Genomic DNA, 18,538 nt, shown 5'->3' on the forward strand with positions numbered 1-18,538 from the left:
GGGACTGACTGTGATCCCTAGTGTAGAACAGGCCTCAGTTTCCACTAGTGAGATTTCACTAGGTCCCATGAAGCTTATATACAGTAAACTCTTTCATATCCAGCAGCCCTGGGACTGGGAGGTTGCCGGATATTCAAATGTTCTGGATAATAGAGAGGTACAGCTAGCAATACATAACACTAAAGAAAAGCAAGGTTAGATATTAACAAACAAAAACGTATGCAGAGTACTTTACTTACCAACAACAGTAGTACAATATAATCTTATACTGTATTTTCTGTACTTATTTGTATTTACTTTCACTATAGTGTACTTATGGAAAACGTAACTAAAACTGACTTATGGTTAAACGCTGGCTATTTGAGAGTTCCGGATGATAGACTGCCGGTTAAGACAGAGTTTTCTGTATATTGAACAGTGCCCCATCAGGGGCCTGTCTAGTTTATTTGACCCAAAGGTAGAACATTAATTCAAATAACCCTTCACCCCAGCATCCCTAGCTCAAGGGGGGAAGAGGGCTCAGTTACCCCACCATGGTCAAACCACAACCACTCTTCCTCAGACCAGCATGTAAGTCCTCTCCCATCTAAGGCTTCTGTTGCTACCTGACCTAGTCCTGGCTTTGCTGAAGTCCGCCTTCATGGTTCCTCCCTTGCAGAGCCTATCCCATGCAAGCAGCATTCTTTCTTGGTTCCCTTTCCTGGTAAGACCAGGTTGCCCCTAACCCGCCCTTCCCCCGGGACCTTTCGCTTTCTGCGTTGCACAGATTGTTCCTTTACCCAGGAGCTCCTTTTGTCAAGTCCCCACTAAATGTATGTGAGGAACTTTGTTTCATCAGGCTCAGGTATTTCTGCTAATTAACTTCCTCCTAATTACTCAGTAAGTTAATTCATCCCAGGTAAATCTGAACTGCCTTTTTGCTCCTTGTGGATGCCAGTATATTTAGGCTGAGCAATTGCATGGCTACACACAAAGTACGGTCAAACAGCCGAAGAAAAACTAGAACATCTGGGAGAGGAGAAAATCAGTTGTTCTTTCTAAGCTTTCAGCACAATAATTTTAGGTGTTTGTAACAACAACAGAAGGTAAAACACATTACAGAGAGAAAAGTGGGAGGAAGGGTTGCCTGTCTCCTTTTCTTTCAAACACTGACAGGGAGACACATCGCGGACAATAACAACGGGAAGTCCTGTGGCACCTTATAGACTAACGGATTTTTTTTGGAGCATAAGCATGCACGTGCATCTGATGAAGCGGGTCTTTGCCCACGAAAGCTTATGCTCCAAAAAAAATCTGTTAGGCTATAAGGTGCCACAGGACTTCTTGTTGTTGCTGCAGATACAGACTAACACAGCTACCCCTCTGATAATGGCAGATAATGAAATTTGGTGGTTTAATGAGCAAACAGATACACACATGTAATCAAAGTTACTGAATTACAAATGTACTTTGTTCCCTCTCAACCCTGTCTCGGGTGGAGTCTAGGTCAGATCATGTCCTGGTTTACTAGGTAATGTATTGGAGTAATGGAAAACTCTTACCAGCATCAGACTTCACTAAACACTGAGAAATGGGGAGACATTTCAGCAAGAACTAACATCCCTTCTTCATGAGTGGGGAGTGATTTACATCTGAGATGACTGGGTTGCAGGGGAAGGGAGCTTTAGGTTCCCCCATGCTCGAGCTGCAGATGCCCAGATTCTTTTCCTTTCACCTGGGATTTTCCAAGGAGCCTAAGGAAGGACAGAAGTTCTCAAATCCTATTAATTTTTAACAACAGTGAAGTGCCTAACTCCCTTAGGTTCCTTTGAAAATCACAGCCAGTAATTCTAGCAATTGTTGTTTCACTATTTAATGTTTTCCAGAGGTATTTTTTCAAGGGAAAGAGGATAAAATTTAATCTTTTTAAATTTAAGACTCTCCTTTATTTTTCTTGCTCTCACAAATCAGGAAACCCTGCAAGCACAAGAACCAAAGCCAACTCAGCTTCACTGGATTTATTCCAGAGTTATACTAGTGTAACTAACATTGGACCATGGCCTTCTGAACAGCACGTAAAGAGCAAAGGCTGGGCACAAAGTGCTTATAAAATAAAATGTACCAATCTTATATGAGAGCTTGTAGCTCCTGCAATCAGTGGGACTTCTGCCATAGATTTCAGTAGGAGCTGGAATAATTCCTGATTCTAAGAACTGCACGGGTGGGGGAGGGAATCTGAAATAAAAACAAATAAAAGCTTTTGGAATAATGCTGATACAACAGCAGATGGATTCCACTACAGCTTTTTTTTTAAAACGCAGTTTTAAAAAAGAGTGGGTGACCAATTGAATTTGTCTGGTTTACAGGCTGAACGGTGTTCCTGGCTCAGAGCAAAGCACAATAAAAATGTCATTTTACATGACTTAAAAATATGACATGTATTCTTGCTCGCTTTGGCTGACGGAATCAGTTGACTTAATTATCCCAGCCTATTATAAGCTTCACTTAAGGAAGAAACAAGAAGGGGAAAGGGGAAAAAAATTGAAAATAAGCGAAGTCTGTGCTTTTGAGAGCACCGTGTTCCAGAAGAGCAAGAGCAGCCAAGGGCTGGCTCAGCTGTCAAGTGCAAATGCAATCAAGGGTTGGCATTGTCTGAATGTAGGGCATATGCAGTACTTGAAGATAGCACCAACAGGACCACTAGAATACCAAATGTTAGCTATTTAATTGTTTGTTTGTTTGTTTGCAGTGATCCTACAGCAGCGCTGGCCATCTCCCAGCGAAGTAACCTAGGAAGAGAACACAGGCATGTAAAATAATTAGAAGTACACAAAAAGGGACAGGAAAAACGCATGTTCTTTCCAGTTATTTCCCCCCTCTTAATAAAGCCCCATCTCACACTTAAAACAAACAGAGGGTACTGGGTTCCACCTTTATAGCTGGATGAGGTTCCATTTCTTCCTATTTTAAAAGTTTTCTCCTGGTTAATCAACTGAGATTTTATTTTTTGATTGAGCCAAGAGGGATTATATTGGGTCTATGAGCAAGTGCAAAACAAGTGAGAAGCTTTAAATCTTGCAAGATTTAAAGACATCTTGGAAACAAGTTAACAAGAAGTCTCTCTTAACAAGGCTAATTATGTCCCCATTAAATGCAAATTCATGGAAATGAAAGTCATAATTAGATTCATACATACTAGGAGAAAGAAACTTGCAAAAGAGACTGAAATAGCAGTGCCCCGTCATATCATTGGCAGGGACTCGGGTCAGCATCATGAACAAATTAACTCTATTAATGCAACCAAAACTTGAGGGAGAATTATGGGTTCCAATTCTGATCTTGTCTTTCATCTGTGTTATAAGAAGATTTCACTTTTGTGGAGTTACACGACAGGAAGACAGACCAGAATCAGGCCTGCTCAGTTCTGTCACCCTAGTCCATGGTGCAGTGTTTCCCAAATGGTCTTCTGTGTAACCCTGGGGTTTTGCGAAGTGAAAATAAGGGTTCTGTGAGAAAATTCCGTTACAATAGCTGACTCCTCCGTGTCTCCCTGCCCTGCCACTGTTGAAACGGTAGGAGTAAATTTAATTGGTTTAATGGGCAATGGGACGCATCTGGCCATTAAACCAATTGAATTGAGTTCCATTATTTCAGCAGCAGCAGGGCAGGGAGCTGCAGAGAGCCCCTCACACAACCCGCTATCCGAGCGGCCAAACCCCTGTGGTGGACGTGGCTCGGCTCACCCCTGCCAGTGGAACACCTCCATGCCAGACTTCCTTCCACTGGGCACATGTGGCTGCCCAGCATAGGCTCCGCAGTCAGTGCCATAGATGGGTTAGTCCCTGGAGCCAGTTTGGGGCTGAGGTGGGTTAATCCTGGTGATAAAGGGTGGGTTTGGGGCTGAGAGGGATTAAGCCTGGGGATGGGCAGGGCAGGTTTGAGGGATGGGGGTAAACCTTAGGAACAGAGGGCGAATATGGGGCTGAGGCGGGTAAAGCCTGTAGAAGGGGGGGCGGGTTTGGGGGCTGAAGGGCGGGGTAGGGCCTGGGAATGGGGTTCTGAAAAATTCTTTTGAGTTGAAAAGGATTCCATGGCCAAATCAAATTGGGAAGGACTGCTATGGTGGGACAGCCAGTGCATTACATAATCGTCGTACTAGCTAAAACAGTCCCAAATGCTTGAGATCCACTGTACTTCAAATCCCACCTTGGGTGCCCTTTTGTAATAGCTCCAGGACTGAATCCACACAGACACTGGTCATCAGCAGAGATAGAATCCTTCTGAATTACGTCTTCCACACATACACCAAAGCAAACTTGCACTCCACATTAACTTATTTTAGGTTAGACATTCTAACTGATTTACTATGCACCATATGCTAGAAATAGCAGAAATCACCTGAAATCATATCACTCCCGCTCACCCACCCAACCCATCATATCACCCCATGCAACCTGTAGCTTTTTCAAATGATAAAAGCAACTGTGACAGAGGTGCCGGGATTTTATTAGACGCACATGACCAATAGAGGTTAATGGGAGGAGACTGCCCAAGGGTCTGAACTTAAGCCACATGTTCACAGGTTCCAAAAGAGCAATTTTCCTGTCAGGATAAAGAGGCTGCTGCAACTGGGCAACTACTTTACAGAGACAGGTCTGAACTAAACACATGCCTTGAAGTACCCTTCTTCTCCTCCCCGCCCCCCACATACTATGGAAAAGTCCAGATTTCACAGCTGATCCATACAAATAAGACCCTCAGATCCAAACACCCACAAAACAGTGATAATAGCCAGATTCCCATGTTTAAACTCAGGGCCATGGCACCACCAAAGAGACAGCTACTGGAATTGTTGACATTTAAAAACAATTTATATAAAGCTGCCAATTCCACATAACATCTTACAGCCACACGAGACCATGAATGTGCGCTCATTCTAGCAGGATAATATTTTAAACCTGATATGTTGCCTTCAGGAGGAAAGGCATGCGGATATCCTATGGCACCAAGTATAACTAGATTTTCCTGTTGCAGGTTGCTCATGCAGTACCAATGAAACTCAGTTCAATTAATCATTATTCACTCTTAATGAACCTGGCATTACTTTTTCCCTCTCTGAACTCTAAGCTCCTCAGACAGAATCCAGACCACACAACAACATGGAATTTCAGTAAATGAGCTCTGTGATAGCGACATACAAAAGGAAAGCAGGAATGAAATTCCCCTCTTGGCCTACAGAGCACCTCTGCAGTCACCCAGCAACTGCTACTCCAGTAATGTTCAAGGATACATTTGTCTTATACAAGGTTTTGGGGCAAAGGAACTGTGTAGGTTACAGCCCAGTTGGCCAATGGGCCATGTGCCTCATTCCACATGAAGATGGACTGCAAGGGATCAGGACTACCATCCCTCACATTACCACAGCTAACCTGATGTCTGACCTCTGTAACTTTGTTCTCACCCACAATTATTTCCAATTTTGGGAAAACTTATACCTCCAGATTAGTGGCACTGCTATGGGCATCCGCATTGCCCCACAATATGCTAACATATTTATGGCTGACTCGGAACAATGATTCCTCAGCTCTTGTTCCCTATCACCCCTCCTTTACTTACAATACATTGATGACATCTTTATCATTTGGACCCATGATAAGAGACTCTAGAAGAATCCCACAGAGACTTTAACAATCTGCACCCCACCATCAACTTATGCCTTGACCACTCCACATGAGAGGTACATTTCCTGGACACTACTGTACAAATCACTGATGGCCTGATCAACACCACTCTCTACCGGAAACCCGCTGACTGCTACACTTACCCACATGCTTCTAACATCCATCCTGCACACATGACATGATCCATTGTTTACAGTCAAGCCCTGAGATGCAATCGCATCTGCTCTGATCCCACTGACAGAAACCGAAAACTAAAAGATCTCTACCAAACATCCATAAACCTGAATTACCCACCGGCAGAAGTATAAAACAAATCTACAGGGCCAGACGAATATCCAGAAACCAGCTACTCCGGGATAAGCCCAAAAAAAAAAGCCAATAACAGAACACCATTGTTATTACCTACAATCACCAACTCAAACCACTGCAATGTATCATTAAAGACTTACAACCTATCCTAAATCACACTGCAGAAGGCCCTAGGTGACAGTCCTGTTCTTTCTTATAGACAACCTCCCAACTTTATGAGGATTCTCACTAGCAACCACAGGCTATACCACAATACTAAACCTAAACAACAACAAGTCCTGTGGCACCTCATAGACTAACAGATATTTTGGAGCGTAAGCTTTCGTGGGCAAAGACCCGCTTCGTCAGATACTAAACCTGGAACTTCGTGCAACAAGCCCCATTGCCAACTTTGTCCACATATCTATTCTGGAGATACCATCACTGGACCTAACCACGTTAATTACAGAATCACGGGCACATTCTCTTGTTCCTCAACTAACATCATATATGCCATCATGTGCCAACAATGCCCATACCCCAGGTATATAGGACAGACAGGAAACACTCTTCAACAAAGAATGAATAGACATTGTGTATCTCCAAATACACAAGCTTGTCACACAGCACTTTCATAGAGTGGGCCATTCTGTTAAAGACCTGGGAGTTCTACTGAAAAGGAACTTTAACAACCATCTAGAGAGGGAATACTCAGAACTAACATTCGTATTCAAATTTGACACATTAACACATAGTTTGCAGAGGACAACAATTACCTGACCTATTATAAGGACTCTTTTACAAAATTTGATATTTTATCTAACTCTTATCTTCCCCCCTCCGCCACCTCCCTGCTCTTCTGATTTGTCAACCTTGATAACAATTTTTGGACTTCTGTGATTTATATATTGAGTGTGTTCTAGTAAGGCTATGATCTGAAGAAGTTGGTCTGTCCAACAAAAGCACATCACCTAATAAATTATTTTGTTAATCTTTAAAGCACTACATGACTGCTTTTTTGTTTTGATAGGCTGTTGAAAAAAAGAGTACCACCCTGAAGCACCACTCTGGGTCCACTATCTCTGCACAGGATCTCTAGAACGTGCAAGGAAACCCAGGCAGTCCCAGTACAGTGGCAGAATTTGTTTTTGTTTTTTTAATAACAATGACTGATACCAAGCTTTATATTTAAACATTTTTTTAAAAATTGACTTAAATTTCCACATTTGTAACCCAGTTGGGGAAGGAGGGTCCAGACAATAATTATTTAATGACAGCTGACACTGAGGGTCACAAAGGTGACTCTTTATAACCATTTAAACACAAATTCTCAACATCACAAACCAGAGCACACAAAGTAAATATACTTTAATCAAACTCTAGCAAGTACTCACACAGCCTTTTCTTTCCTTTGCCTATCTGTACACTTCAGTTTTATCAAGAGAAATATTGTCAGCTTGTGTATATGGTGAAAACGATGTTTACTGATAGTTACTGATAAAAAGTTATCTTTCCAAGCGTACCAATGGTGCGAGCCTTACACACCTGCAGCAGAGAAGATGCAGAATTCTCTTTGAAGGCCTTTTGTTCCACACATAGCACTAATCACAAAACTAGGGAGCATAGATCAGCTTTCCTGTCTCACTTCCTGTCAGTCCTGGCCCAGGACAGGCTGGAGAAGCTAATGTTCCAACCAAATTCAGTGGTCACATGCCACCTGAGGCAAGTATATGCTAAGATGACCACTGCAAAGCCAACTGTAGCTTGCAAGATGCATGGGCCAAAAATAAATAATTACACCAGAAATATTCTCCACCCCCTTTCATAGTCTTAAAAGGACACAGAACAAGCATTATAGGCCCTGTTCCCACCACCATGCCCAAGTCATTACGAGTAGTTGGCATATTTCTAGATATTTGGCAGGATTCTGGGATGTTTGGAAAAAAGTTCCAATAGATTCCAAGACTAAAGAAAAAAGCAAAAGAAAGAGGGGACTGAGTCACCCCATCCAGGCCAGAATTCAACAGGTGCAGAACTTTTGTGATAGCCCATTCCGGTGAGGTTTTGGTTCCAACCCACATCTAGCTAATGGTAAAAATTCCATGCAACGTCTAATAACTTGTGTTTAAAGGATTCCCCTGGCACCTAGAAATACACTGGGTTATTCAGTGCAGGAAGATCATCATTCCTGCATTGCTCCATGAAGCCTTCCTCTGTAAAGGACAATAGTGATGATGATATGCAGCATTCAAAACCACTACCCGCTCTGGAAACTGACGCAGCCATTTACACCTAGGCAAAGTGCATATAATATATCGCACAGATATAAACGACCCAGGGAGAGAAGAAGATGGAGACACACACTTCATTTACCAGGCCTTAGAGAGAAACAGCTTCAGTACTGGTACATGTTTAAGTAGTGCCTTCCCTTGGCTTACCCTGAAAGGACACTTCTCGTTTCAACAAACTAGACGCTGGAGAAAGAGTTGTCCCACTGTTGACTTCATCCAATAATCTTTATCAACCCTACTGTACTACCTCAGGTATTACCTCTGCAACTTGAGCGTACCTCAAATAGTCATAAGCTATTGTCTCCCCTTCTTCAGATGGCACTTAATCAAGCTACACGGAGTTTCTTCTTTTAAAAGTTTTCCTCATCAGTCAATTGCATTGTTTTTGTTGCTCTTCTCTGATGTGAACTACTAAATCTGAATTGATATTCTCAGAAGGCAGCTTGTTTATATCCTTCTGGTCCCCAAAACTGAATACAGCTTCCTGGGGTAGCTGTCTTTAAGGAATATTCATGTTTCATGTAAAGGACACAAATTTTCTGTTGATTATTTGCTATCTCAAATTTTTAAAAATGGTACTTTTTTTGCTTTTTTAAAAGTAATTCCACTGAACTACTACAGGTTGAACCTCTCTCGTGCAGCACCCTCGAGACCTGACCAGTGCCAGATCAGAGAATTTGCTGGATGAGGGGAGGTCAAAAGTGTCTAGCACATTACCACAGCTTACTGGTTCTAAGAAGGCATTTAGAGGTAAATTACAGCTAAATAACAGCATAGAACACTGACAGCCAGGACTGGTGGCTATAAACAAACTTTATGGGACTCCAGAAAACTTGGACACACTCATGTAAGTGGTCGTCCAGCTAACTAAAGTCATGCAAGATTATAGAGTTTGCTGGACAAAAGTTCTGGATTAGAGAGATTCAACTTGTACTATCTCACTATTTCACCATGTGCATTAATTTTGAGGACTAATAAACTTGACATTGTCCCCTGAAATCCTGAACATTTGTATTTCTAAAGAAAAATGTACCAGGCCATTCTACAAGCATCAGTGGAGATGTCAAAACAAAGGCAATTGCAGCTGTAGCAAATGGCAGTGAAAGAACCTTCACACAACTACTCATGGGCTTAAAATTATCAAGTCTTAACTCAACCCGTCATAATATATTAAAAGAAATAAAGAATAGAGGAGTAAAGGGACGAAGCTAAATGTTTTTGCAGCAACTTGCCAGCTTCCGAGCTGCTGCAGAAATTTTAGCTTCTTTGCATCAGGTTACTCTTTTTGGATCTTTGCTGAAATTCACCTCTGGATGCATAGGCCCACTGATGGGCAGGGGGGCAGCAGGGGAGGGAGAGCAAAGGGGACAACTTGCCATGGGCCCTGGCAATTCAAAAGTGCTTAGCGTGCTCTCCCACTGCCACTTCAGTGGCTGGACCCTTGCAATCGCGACTGGAGCACCACTCAGGACAGTGATGAGAACAGGCTGTCCTCTGCCCTGCCTCTTCCACCTGATGCTCTGTCCCTTCCAGAAACATGGAGCCAGCCCCCCACTCCCCCTCCACCAGGGCCCAGCAAGTCTGTTGACCCCTCCCTAGATTTGATTTTCTTTGTGAGGCAGAAGCATTTGCAAATGTCTCAACAACCTGGGGGGGGAGAGGGGGGAGGAGGTGATTTTAATAACTCGATCAGAGCTGGGCCTCCAGCCTTAGAATTTGGAAACCCAGATAAGAGCCTGAATTCTGCAGCCTGACTTCATCTCTATTGTTAGTTGAAACCTCTAATTTTCTGATGCAATTATGACCTTTGAAAGGGGTCAGGACACCACCTTGGCAATACTCACAGTACAAATGCTTACTGGGAGACAGAAATGAGTTTGTCATTGATCAATCCCAGTGACAAACGTGGTCCATTTTTTTCCACTGGCATCTTTCCAGTAGTGGAGCATGCACTCCCTTCCCGTATATAATTATCCTAATTAATGCCTGTTTACTGTAATTCATATAAACAAGATACACTGCCAGGAGAATATTATTAAGCCTGATTTTTTTTAAAAACTGTACTTACAGCATCAGTCACAATAAACGTTAGCTATATTCTGCCATTCTGCTACTCCGCTGGAGGGCTACAAGAGATGGAGGGACAGGACTGATAAGACATTTGGTCAGAACAGCTGCAGTCTTTTAGGGTGATTGATATACAACCTGCAAGTTCTCAGATCCCAGATACCCACCTGAGCACGTTCCACTGACGACAGATCACCAAAAAGCATGTATGAATGGGTGCAATTTTCTTGTCCTAGAGTCTAGACCCTAGCTAGTAAAATGTTCTTTAACAAAAACAATTCTGCACTGGCCTTTCAGGGACTGGAGCTCACAGATCATTCGCTGCCTACAGATATATCAGCAGGGATGCAAATTGCATTGATCATTATTCTTTATTGCAGTGGAGCCTAATGAACCCAACCAACATGGGCACACAGCATGAGGCAGTCTTTGCCCCCAAACAGCTTACAGTCTAAGTGGACAAGAACAAAGGATGGGAAGTGAAAGAGGGGCTCAGAGCATTGAAGTCACTTGCCTAAGGGCCACCCAGCAAGTAAGAGACAAGAGACAAAAGGGGGACTAGAACAAAAGGTTTTCTCCAACCTAGTCTAGAGATCTGTTCACTGGATCACAGGCCCTCTTCATGTCAGATGATGCTGGGGCTACCACTTGCATCCTGGTCTTTTTCGTAATTGAGACTAACCCAGAATGCTCAAGGAATGTTGCTGCTTCATTTAATATTTCCAAGGTGTGACCCTTAGAAAGGGGACAGAGCTCTAAAAGAATGGAGGCTGTTAACACTATTGATGATAACAACGCTGATCAGCCTCCTACTGGACAAACCACCCATGAGACATACCCACTTGTGTGTGTAGGAGGGATGAAAGTCAGGTCCAGATGGGAATTCCCCCACCACATGAAAAATGTTACACAGCTAAAGCAGTTAACATCATGGTGTTCTCCGAAGTCATATCCCATGAGGGGACACTGACCTTCAGCACCTCTCTTTTTGTTAGCACTGGTTGTTATCAAGCCAATGGACAACTGCTTCTGTAGCAGAATGACTGTTATTCCCAAGCAGTTAGACAATGCCTGTTGTTATCTTGTCCTTGGACAGGAAGATGACAGTCTAAGTCAGTTACTTTTGTATTCATGCAGCACAGTGTTATCAAGAATAAATTTCTTTAGCAGTTATCTTTCCTTAGGAAAGGCATTTGTGTTAGACATGTCTGGCTAAGATGCCTATTACAAAGGGTAGGAGCCTCTTACAGGACAGGGAGTTAGTAGCATTCAATGGCTTTTGCAGTCTCTGTTCTGGCCTTCTATTCCCTCTTCTGCCAATATATAGTACCTGAGGAAGGGGGTGTTTGGCAGTTGTACAGAGCTTGTTTTATTTCCAAAACCCAGGCTCATAACTGGAACAAATCAACTCATACCCCTGGGTAAATAATCACCCAAGGTCTTTTCAAGTATAGCCAACAGAAGACACAGCTTTCCCCTAGAATAGCCGCCTTACATCCATTTCTCCTTTTCCTTTTATAATCCCATTCAGATCGACACTGTGATACACTGAGACAGTGTGACCCTTTTGCACGCCAGAGTGCATTTACACCTGGCCACAAGGACAAAAATTAGTTACTACACAGAAGGAGACTAACACTCATGCTCAGAAGGATCTAGTTAAAGTATGGCAAATGACATCTTCCTTTATTGACCGGCTGCGCAATTAACTAGTAATTATATCAGAAACTAATTAAGGAATTTTCTTGTCAGCACCAGCAGACATGATATTTTGCTCTCGGTTTGATCACAGAAATCTGTGACCGTATGGAGAAGAACTGCATTCTTGGCAGGTCAGATAACGGAAGGATAAATATGGAAGGGAACAGCAGGACTGAGCAGCAGGAGAACAAGAGTGAGTAGCATGTGCTGTGGGGTTTGCAATCTCCCAGCAGCACAGCTAAGGAAGTTCTGCAACACGGTACTATCTATTCCTGATGGGGAATGTTCATTAAACTTCAACCATGCTTCAGGACTGCAGCAAAGCTACAGCCTGATGCCATAAGGCATTCAGCATCCCTATCTCCCTTTGAAATCAGTTAGTATAAGAGTCTGATACTACAGCAAGTTCTTAAACATTTGCCACCTGGGGGACAATACCAAGCCAAATTCCTCTATTTGCCTCAGTTTCATGTGGCTCAGGAACTGGGATCCCCTGTTGCAATACGCCAGTTTTCACAATAAGGAGAAGGCAGCAGACTCACCTTTCTACTGACCAGTAGCTGCCACATGGTTGCACCTGAGACAGCATGTTAACCTGCAGGAGCACATTGCAGCCCCATGCACCACGATCCCTGGCAGTATGCCTACGTATGCCCTGTTCCCGGACACACAAGACACCTCATATCTCTATGACCTCTCTTTGGTGGGTCAGCATAAAGCCACCACTCACTTCTGAGTGCGATCACCCACTTCCAGAGAGTGAGTGAACTCTGAAAACAGCCTCCTAAGATGTCTACTCTTGTGCCTTCACTGCTTATCAAATGGAATCACCCACTTCTGCTCTTAGACCTGACCTTGTGCTACAGTATGCTAGGGATCAGCCAGGTTTACTCCATGATCCAACTATGTTCAGCACTCAGGGCTTTTCCTGTCAGGAGTCTGAGACCAGTGGAGAACGGTGGCCAGGCAGCCTTCTTGAACCAAGGTAGTGTTTAGTCTTAACAGTGGAAATGAAAAGCATAACATAAAAGAAAAAGGGTTTTGAAACAAAGGCTACGTCTACACGTGCACGCTACATTGAAATAGCTTATTTCGATGTAGCGACATCGAAATAGTCTATTTCGATAAATAACGTCTACATGTCCTCCGGGGCTGGCAACGTCGATGTTCAACGTCGACGTTGGGCAGCACCACATCGAAATAGGTGCTGCGAGGGAACGCCTACATGCCAAAGTAGCACACATTGAAATAAGGGTGCCAGGAACAGCTGCAGACAGGGTCACAGGGAGGACTCAACAGCAAGCCACTCCCTTAAAGGGCCCCTCCCAGACACAGTTGCACTAAACAACACAAGATCCACAGAGCCGACAACTGGTTGCAGACCCTGTGCATGCAGCATGGATACCCAGCTGCAGCAGCAGCAGCCAGAAGCCCTGGGCTAAGGGCTGCTGCACATGGTGACCATAGAGCCCCGCAGGGGCTAGAGAGAGAGCGTCTCTCAACCCCTCAGCTGATGGCCGCCATGGTGGACCCCACTATTTCAATGTTGCGGGACGTGGATCGTCTATACGTGCCCTACTTTGACGTTCAACTTCGAAGTAGGGCGCTATTCCCATCCCCTCAAGGGGTTAGCGACTTCGACGTCTCGCCGCCTAACGTCGATTTCAACTTCGAAATAGCACCCAACACGTGTAGCCGTGACGGGCGCTATTTTGAAGTTGGCGCCGCTACTTCGAAGTAGTGTGCACGTATAGATGCAGCCAAAGCCCTGCATGCGAGTGTACCTTAAGATCTACCACCTCATGATCATGGCTTATGCAGTCCTAGTTCATGTAACATGCCTATGCTCTATAGAAACAGGCTGTGTCTACACTAGCCCAGAGAGATAGCCATGCCAGTCTACATACTATGAAAACACAAAAAAGAAGACTACAGCAGTGCCTCAACTTATGCGAGGTTTGCATTCCACACACCCTCGCGTAACTGGAATTTTGCGTAAATCGGGGGTGGCTTTTTCCCCCTGGTGGAACAGCACCTTCTGCACCTGGGGAAGCAGCAGGAGCACCTGGAGCTCCTTTTGAAAAGTGAGTACTGGGGTTGCGGGGGCAGTTGGGGAGGGTTAAGTGTGGCAGTGGGGCAGGGGTTAAGGCTGGGGTGGATTAAGGCTGAAGAGTGGGAGAGGGGTGGAGCTGAGCCAGGGCCGCGGGGGGAGAGCAGGAGGTTTGAGCTAGAGCCACACGCAGCAGGGATGTTTGAACCAGGATGTTGGGGGAGGTTAAGCTGGAGCCACACACAGAGGAGGAGTCGCACTGGCAGGGGATTTGAACCAGGGCCGCAGGGGGTTGAGCTGCAGCCGCACCTGAGGGGTGGGGGAGTGAGCCAGAGCCGTGTGTAGATAGCGAGCGGGGCCAGGGGGTGGGTTGAACTGGTGCCGTGTGGGGCCGGAGGGGGAGGGTTGGGCAGGGGCCGGGGAAGCGGGATTTTGAGTTGTGCTTAACTTGCATTATTTTCGCATTTCGAGGGTTTACTGGACAGCATACAACTCAGTACAGGCTGAACCTCTCTCATTTGGCATTTGCTGGTTAGGCAACATCTGTGGTCCAACATGATTTTAGTTACCCAAATATCCACTTATCATGGGTGTGGCCAAGGTTCCCAGGGTCCCACAAAGTTTGTTTACAGACCACCCCCCCGACTCTATGCTCAAACAACGAGAAGTCCTGTGACACCTTATAGGCTAACGGATTTATTGGAGCACAAGCTTTCGTGGGCGAAGGCACACTTTGTCAGAGGCACATTCTGTGCTGTTATTTAGCTCTAATTTACCCATAAATGTCTTCTAGGAGCCCAGGAAGCAGTGGAAGTGTTGGTAATGCTGCTGGACAATATTGACTTCTTGTGGTTCGTCAAATTCTCTGGTTTGGCATCAGTCAGGTCCCCAGAGTGCCAGATTGGAGAGGTTCAACCTGTACTTGCGTTAGAGAAAGGTCCACTTGTGGAGCTGGGTCACCATTCCCATGCAAAATGTTCCCATGCAAACCCAGGGTCAGAGTGGGAAAGGGAAAGTGAGATGTAGCCCCTACTGAACTTCCCAGATTGTTCCACTGGGGGAAAAGGGTCTGGGTTTGTTCCCTCATCCGCCCATGAAACAAACAGCTTCAAGTACGAGAACACAGATCAGAGGAAAGACACAGCATTCTGCACAGACACCGCTCACCCTTCCGAGACTCTGGGACTCCCCTCCTTGCACCCGTCTTACCCCAGTCACATTGCTCCCAAGGAGGCCTGGTGCCACGGACGGGACATTTGCCCCACCACACCATCTTCAAGGAGATCCAAATTCTGGTCAGAAAGACCAATATTACAAACAACACTAGCCAATTATTACTTGTTTCTACTCTTTAAACTCCAACATTTTCCAAGGGTCTAATCAGCCCCTGAACTGCTGGAAAATTATTGGTTTTAAAAACCAACATTCAGGGACTAGAGAATACCACATTTGTCCCCACAGCACCAGCCCAGTTCCTAAAGACTATTCATACACTGCCCTTTAGGGACCTTCTTGTGTATAAAATCAGGGAAGATACTGAACTCCCAAAGGCTTCCCCAGAAAACTTAGCAGAAGTTCAGGGCTCACTTCCTCTGGAAATGAGGGTCTGTGGGGTATACTCCTCCTACCACTTCTTCGGTCCTGCCACTAGAATGCTCCCTTCCCGTGCACAGATCTAACACCGGGCGAGCTGACCAGGGACACGGAAGATGGTGCAACAGAGACAGCTGTGAACCACATTTTCTGCCAGTGTATGAGGAGATTCCGCTTTCAAACCTTGCCCCGTCCGCCCCACCCCTCCCCACACCCTTGCTTTCCGATTGGAAGGTCTTTCCTGTTGCAGGGACATTTTCTTGGTCTAAAACAAGTTGTGAATATAAATATAGATATATATATATATATAGTTACACCAGTTTAACCACTGAGTGGAGACACTGGTAGGAGAGTGTCCCTGCACAGGGTTAAACTGCTATAAATCTATGTGCACAACCATTAAAGCTTTCTAGGTAAGCAGGGCCTAAAACATCCAAGTCCAATGTCTCAACTCTTCCCTGGTCCCTGAATCTGCCTTCCTGGTTAGATTTTCCAATCTGCCTAAAGCAGGATCTCTGCCTGCCTTGGCTCTGTGCCACTCCCAAGGCAGCTAGCACATCCCTGGGGGATGGGAGGGGAGTGATAGGGGTCCATGCATGCTGGCCCCACCCCAAGCACTGACTCCACAGCTCCCATTGGCTGGAAACTGTGGCTAATGGGAGATGCAGGGTTGGTGCCTACAGGTGGGGGCAGCACATGGAGTTGCCTTCTCCCTCCCCCTCCCAAAGGGCTGTAGGGACATGGGAGCAGCATGGGGCCAGAGCAGGCAGGAAGTTTGTCTTAGCACCCCTGATCAGGAGCCACCTGAGATAAGTGCTGCCCTCACCTCCTAGGCCCCCTGCTCAAGTCCCGATTCCCTTCCCACAGCCCACACCCTAGATCCACTCCTGCACCACACGGCCCTGCCTCAGGCCTACAACCACTCCTGCACCCATACTACCTTCCAGAGCCCACATCCCCCCCTCTAGCTAACCTGGAGACCCCTCCCCCACTTTGAACCCCTCAGACCCAGCCCAGAGCTCACACTTCCTCCCCCAGCCCAACCCCCTGCCCTGGCTCCGCCTGGAGACCCCTCCCCCGCTCTGAACCCTGCAGGCCCAGCCCAGAGCCCACACTTCCTCCCCGACCCCCACCCTCACACAGGAAAGTGAGTGATGGTGGGGGCGAGCGTGTGCTAGAGGGAGTGGGGACAGAGTGACTGGGGGCACGGCAACGGGGAAGCGGTGGGGCAAGGGCCTTGGGTTTGTGCAATGAGACAACTGGCAACCTTATCTCAGTACCCAATGTGTTTGCGCCTGACTGTGTGCAGTGCCTTCCATCTGGCACAGTACAGCACTTCCCCAATGGGAGTAAAAGCCACAGTGTGGCCCTCCAAAATAAATTGTCAGGGCTCAGGTAACACTCCTGATCCCATGAATAAAAGGTGGCACTGAGTGAGGACTTATGGATGTGGCCCCGGAGGGCCAGGGCTTAGAACCTGCTCTTTGTCCTCCTAAGTAATATTTAACGAACATACTGGTCTACTATTATGAGTGCTTAGCTCTACTCCACAAGCATTTTTACCTTCCCCCTCCAGCCTTGATCACAGTGCAGACCATGCAAGTTTGAACTGGGTTCTCCTGGTTTCATTCCACCTCAAGCCAGTTATATTAAAAAAAAAAAAAATAGGACAGATAGTTTGGGTGTATATGTCATGGTGCAACAGCAATCAGCTTAGCCAGAACAGGTTCCCTTAATACAGCTGGTTGCCTCCGACCTGGCTAACCTACAGACTGCAGTACAGCATTTCTCATGAAACATTTATAATCCCACATTTGTGCAGCTCACCTTTGTGCTGTTATTGGAGTCTCCCCTTGTGGAATATAGGCTACCTGCATTATGATGCTCTGTGGCAGGTGCCAAGGTGTGGGAGGGTTTATACTTTATTCAGTCCTTGACCCCAATGAAAGAACATAATTAAATCTCATAGTCTTGTCCTAGTTACGTAAGAGGAATAAGTATAATCCAGATAGAGGTGGTGGGTTAAAAATAATGTTTTTTAAATAGGCTGCTCATGTTCATTCATTCTAACCTTTGCTGCTTTCTTCCTTACAAGGTAGAGCATCAGGCCTCACTCCTCACTTTGTTCACATCCTGAAGTCAGCCAATAACTTTTCCTTCCCCCTTAGTTCTACCCTCCGTAGAGAAGGAGCTGTGTTTTCCAACACGTTTCTAACCGAGATTGAAATTACCATGGCTTTTTAAAAGAGAGAGCCAAACTGAAAAACAAACCTGAACATCCACCTCCCAGTCGACGCTTTGAAGACATTTAAAATCCAAAACCAGATCCACCACCCCAGTTAGTGTCTGGAACTCTGTTTTATTAGCTCTTTTTGCACCAGCAGTTCTGCTCACACAGGCACTTAATCAAGCCTTAGCACGGGGGATGGATGAGTTCCCTTCCAATGCTACATTTCAGAGACTACCCTTGCAACTCAGCTCTGTGTAAAATACTATTATTTTATTTTATTGACAAACCCTCTCTGCAGAGCCAACGGAATGCAAGATGGGATGAAATCCTGGTCTTACTTAAATGAATGATGAAACTGCAATTAAGGCCAGGAAGCCACCCATTGTTTGCCGATGCCTGCTATATTAACTCAGCCTTGGCATTTTTTGGCACTATTTTTACATTTCTCAGTGGCAGAAGGATGGATTTTTGGTAAGTATCTACGAACGCCAGAGGCTGTGCTGCCTTCCAAGGGCTGATTCTGTTACCTTTATAGCAGACTTCATGAGGAGTCCCACTGATTACCGAGGGGTGATTCACAGAGCAGTGGGAGTGACAGCCGGGAGAGGGGACCTGGCTTTGTGCCCCCAGAAGGGGCAGTGCCAAGGGTAAAAGGGGT

General features: G+C 45.4%; 1 protein-coding gene across 2 annotated transcripts in view; it reads right to left on the bottom strand.

Moving 5' to 3' along the window:
• The window catches only part of MAPK4 (mitogen-activated protein kinase 4), a 139,431-nt gene that overhangs the window by 53,115 nt on the left and 67,778 nt on the right, over positions 1 to 18,538 (bottom strand). Inside the window, exon 1 of one of the 2 annotated variants that reach the window (XM_074995785.1) lies at positions 2,102 to 2,216. The exons of the other annotated variant lie outside the window; for it this stretch is intronic. Coding sequence (XP_074851886.1) covers positions 2,102 to 2,152 — 51 coding nt within the window. The 5' untranslated portion in view covers positions 2,153 to 2,216. Of the gene's footprint in view, positions 1 to 2,101; positions 2,217 to 18,538 lie in introns of those variants that run through there. 2 annotated transcript variants of the gene reach the window in all.

This window comes from Carettochelys insculpta, chromosome 5 (assembly GCF_033958435.1).
Source record: "Carettochelys insculpta isolate YL-2023 chromosome 5, ASM3395843v1, whole genome shotgun sequence".
NCBI lineage: Eukaryota > Metazoa > Chordata > Testudines > Carettochelyidae > Carettochelys > Carettochelys insculpta.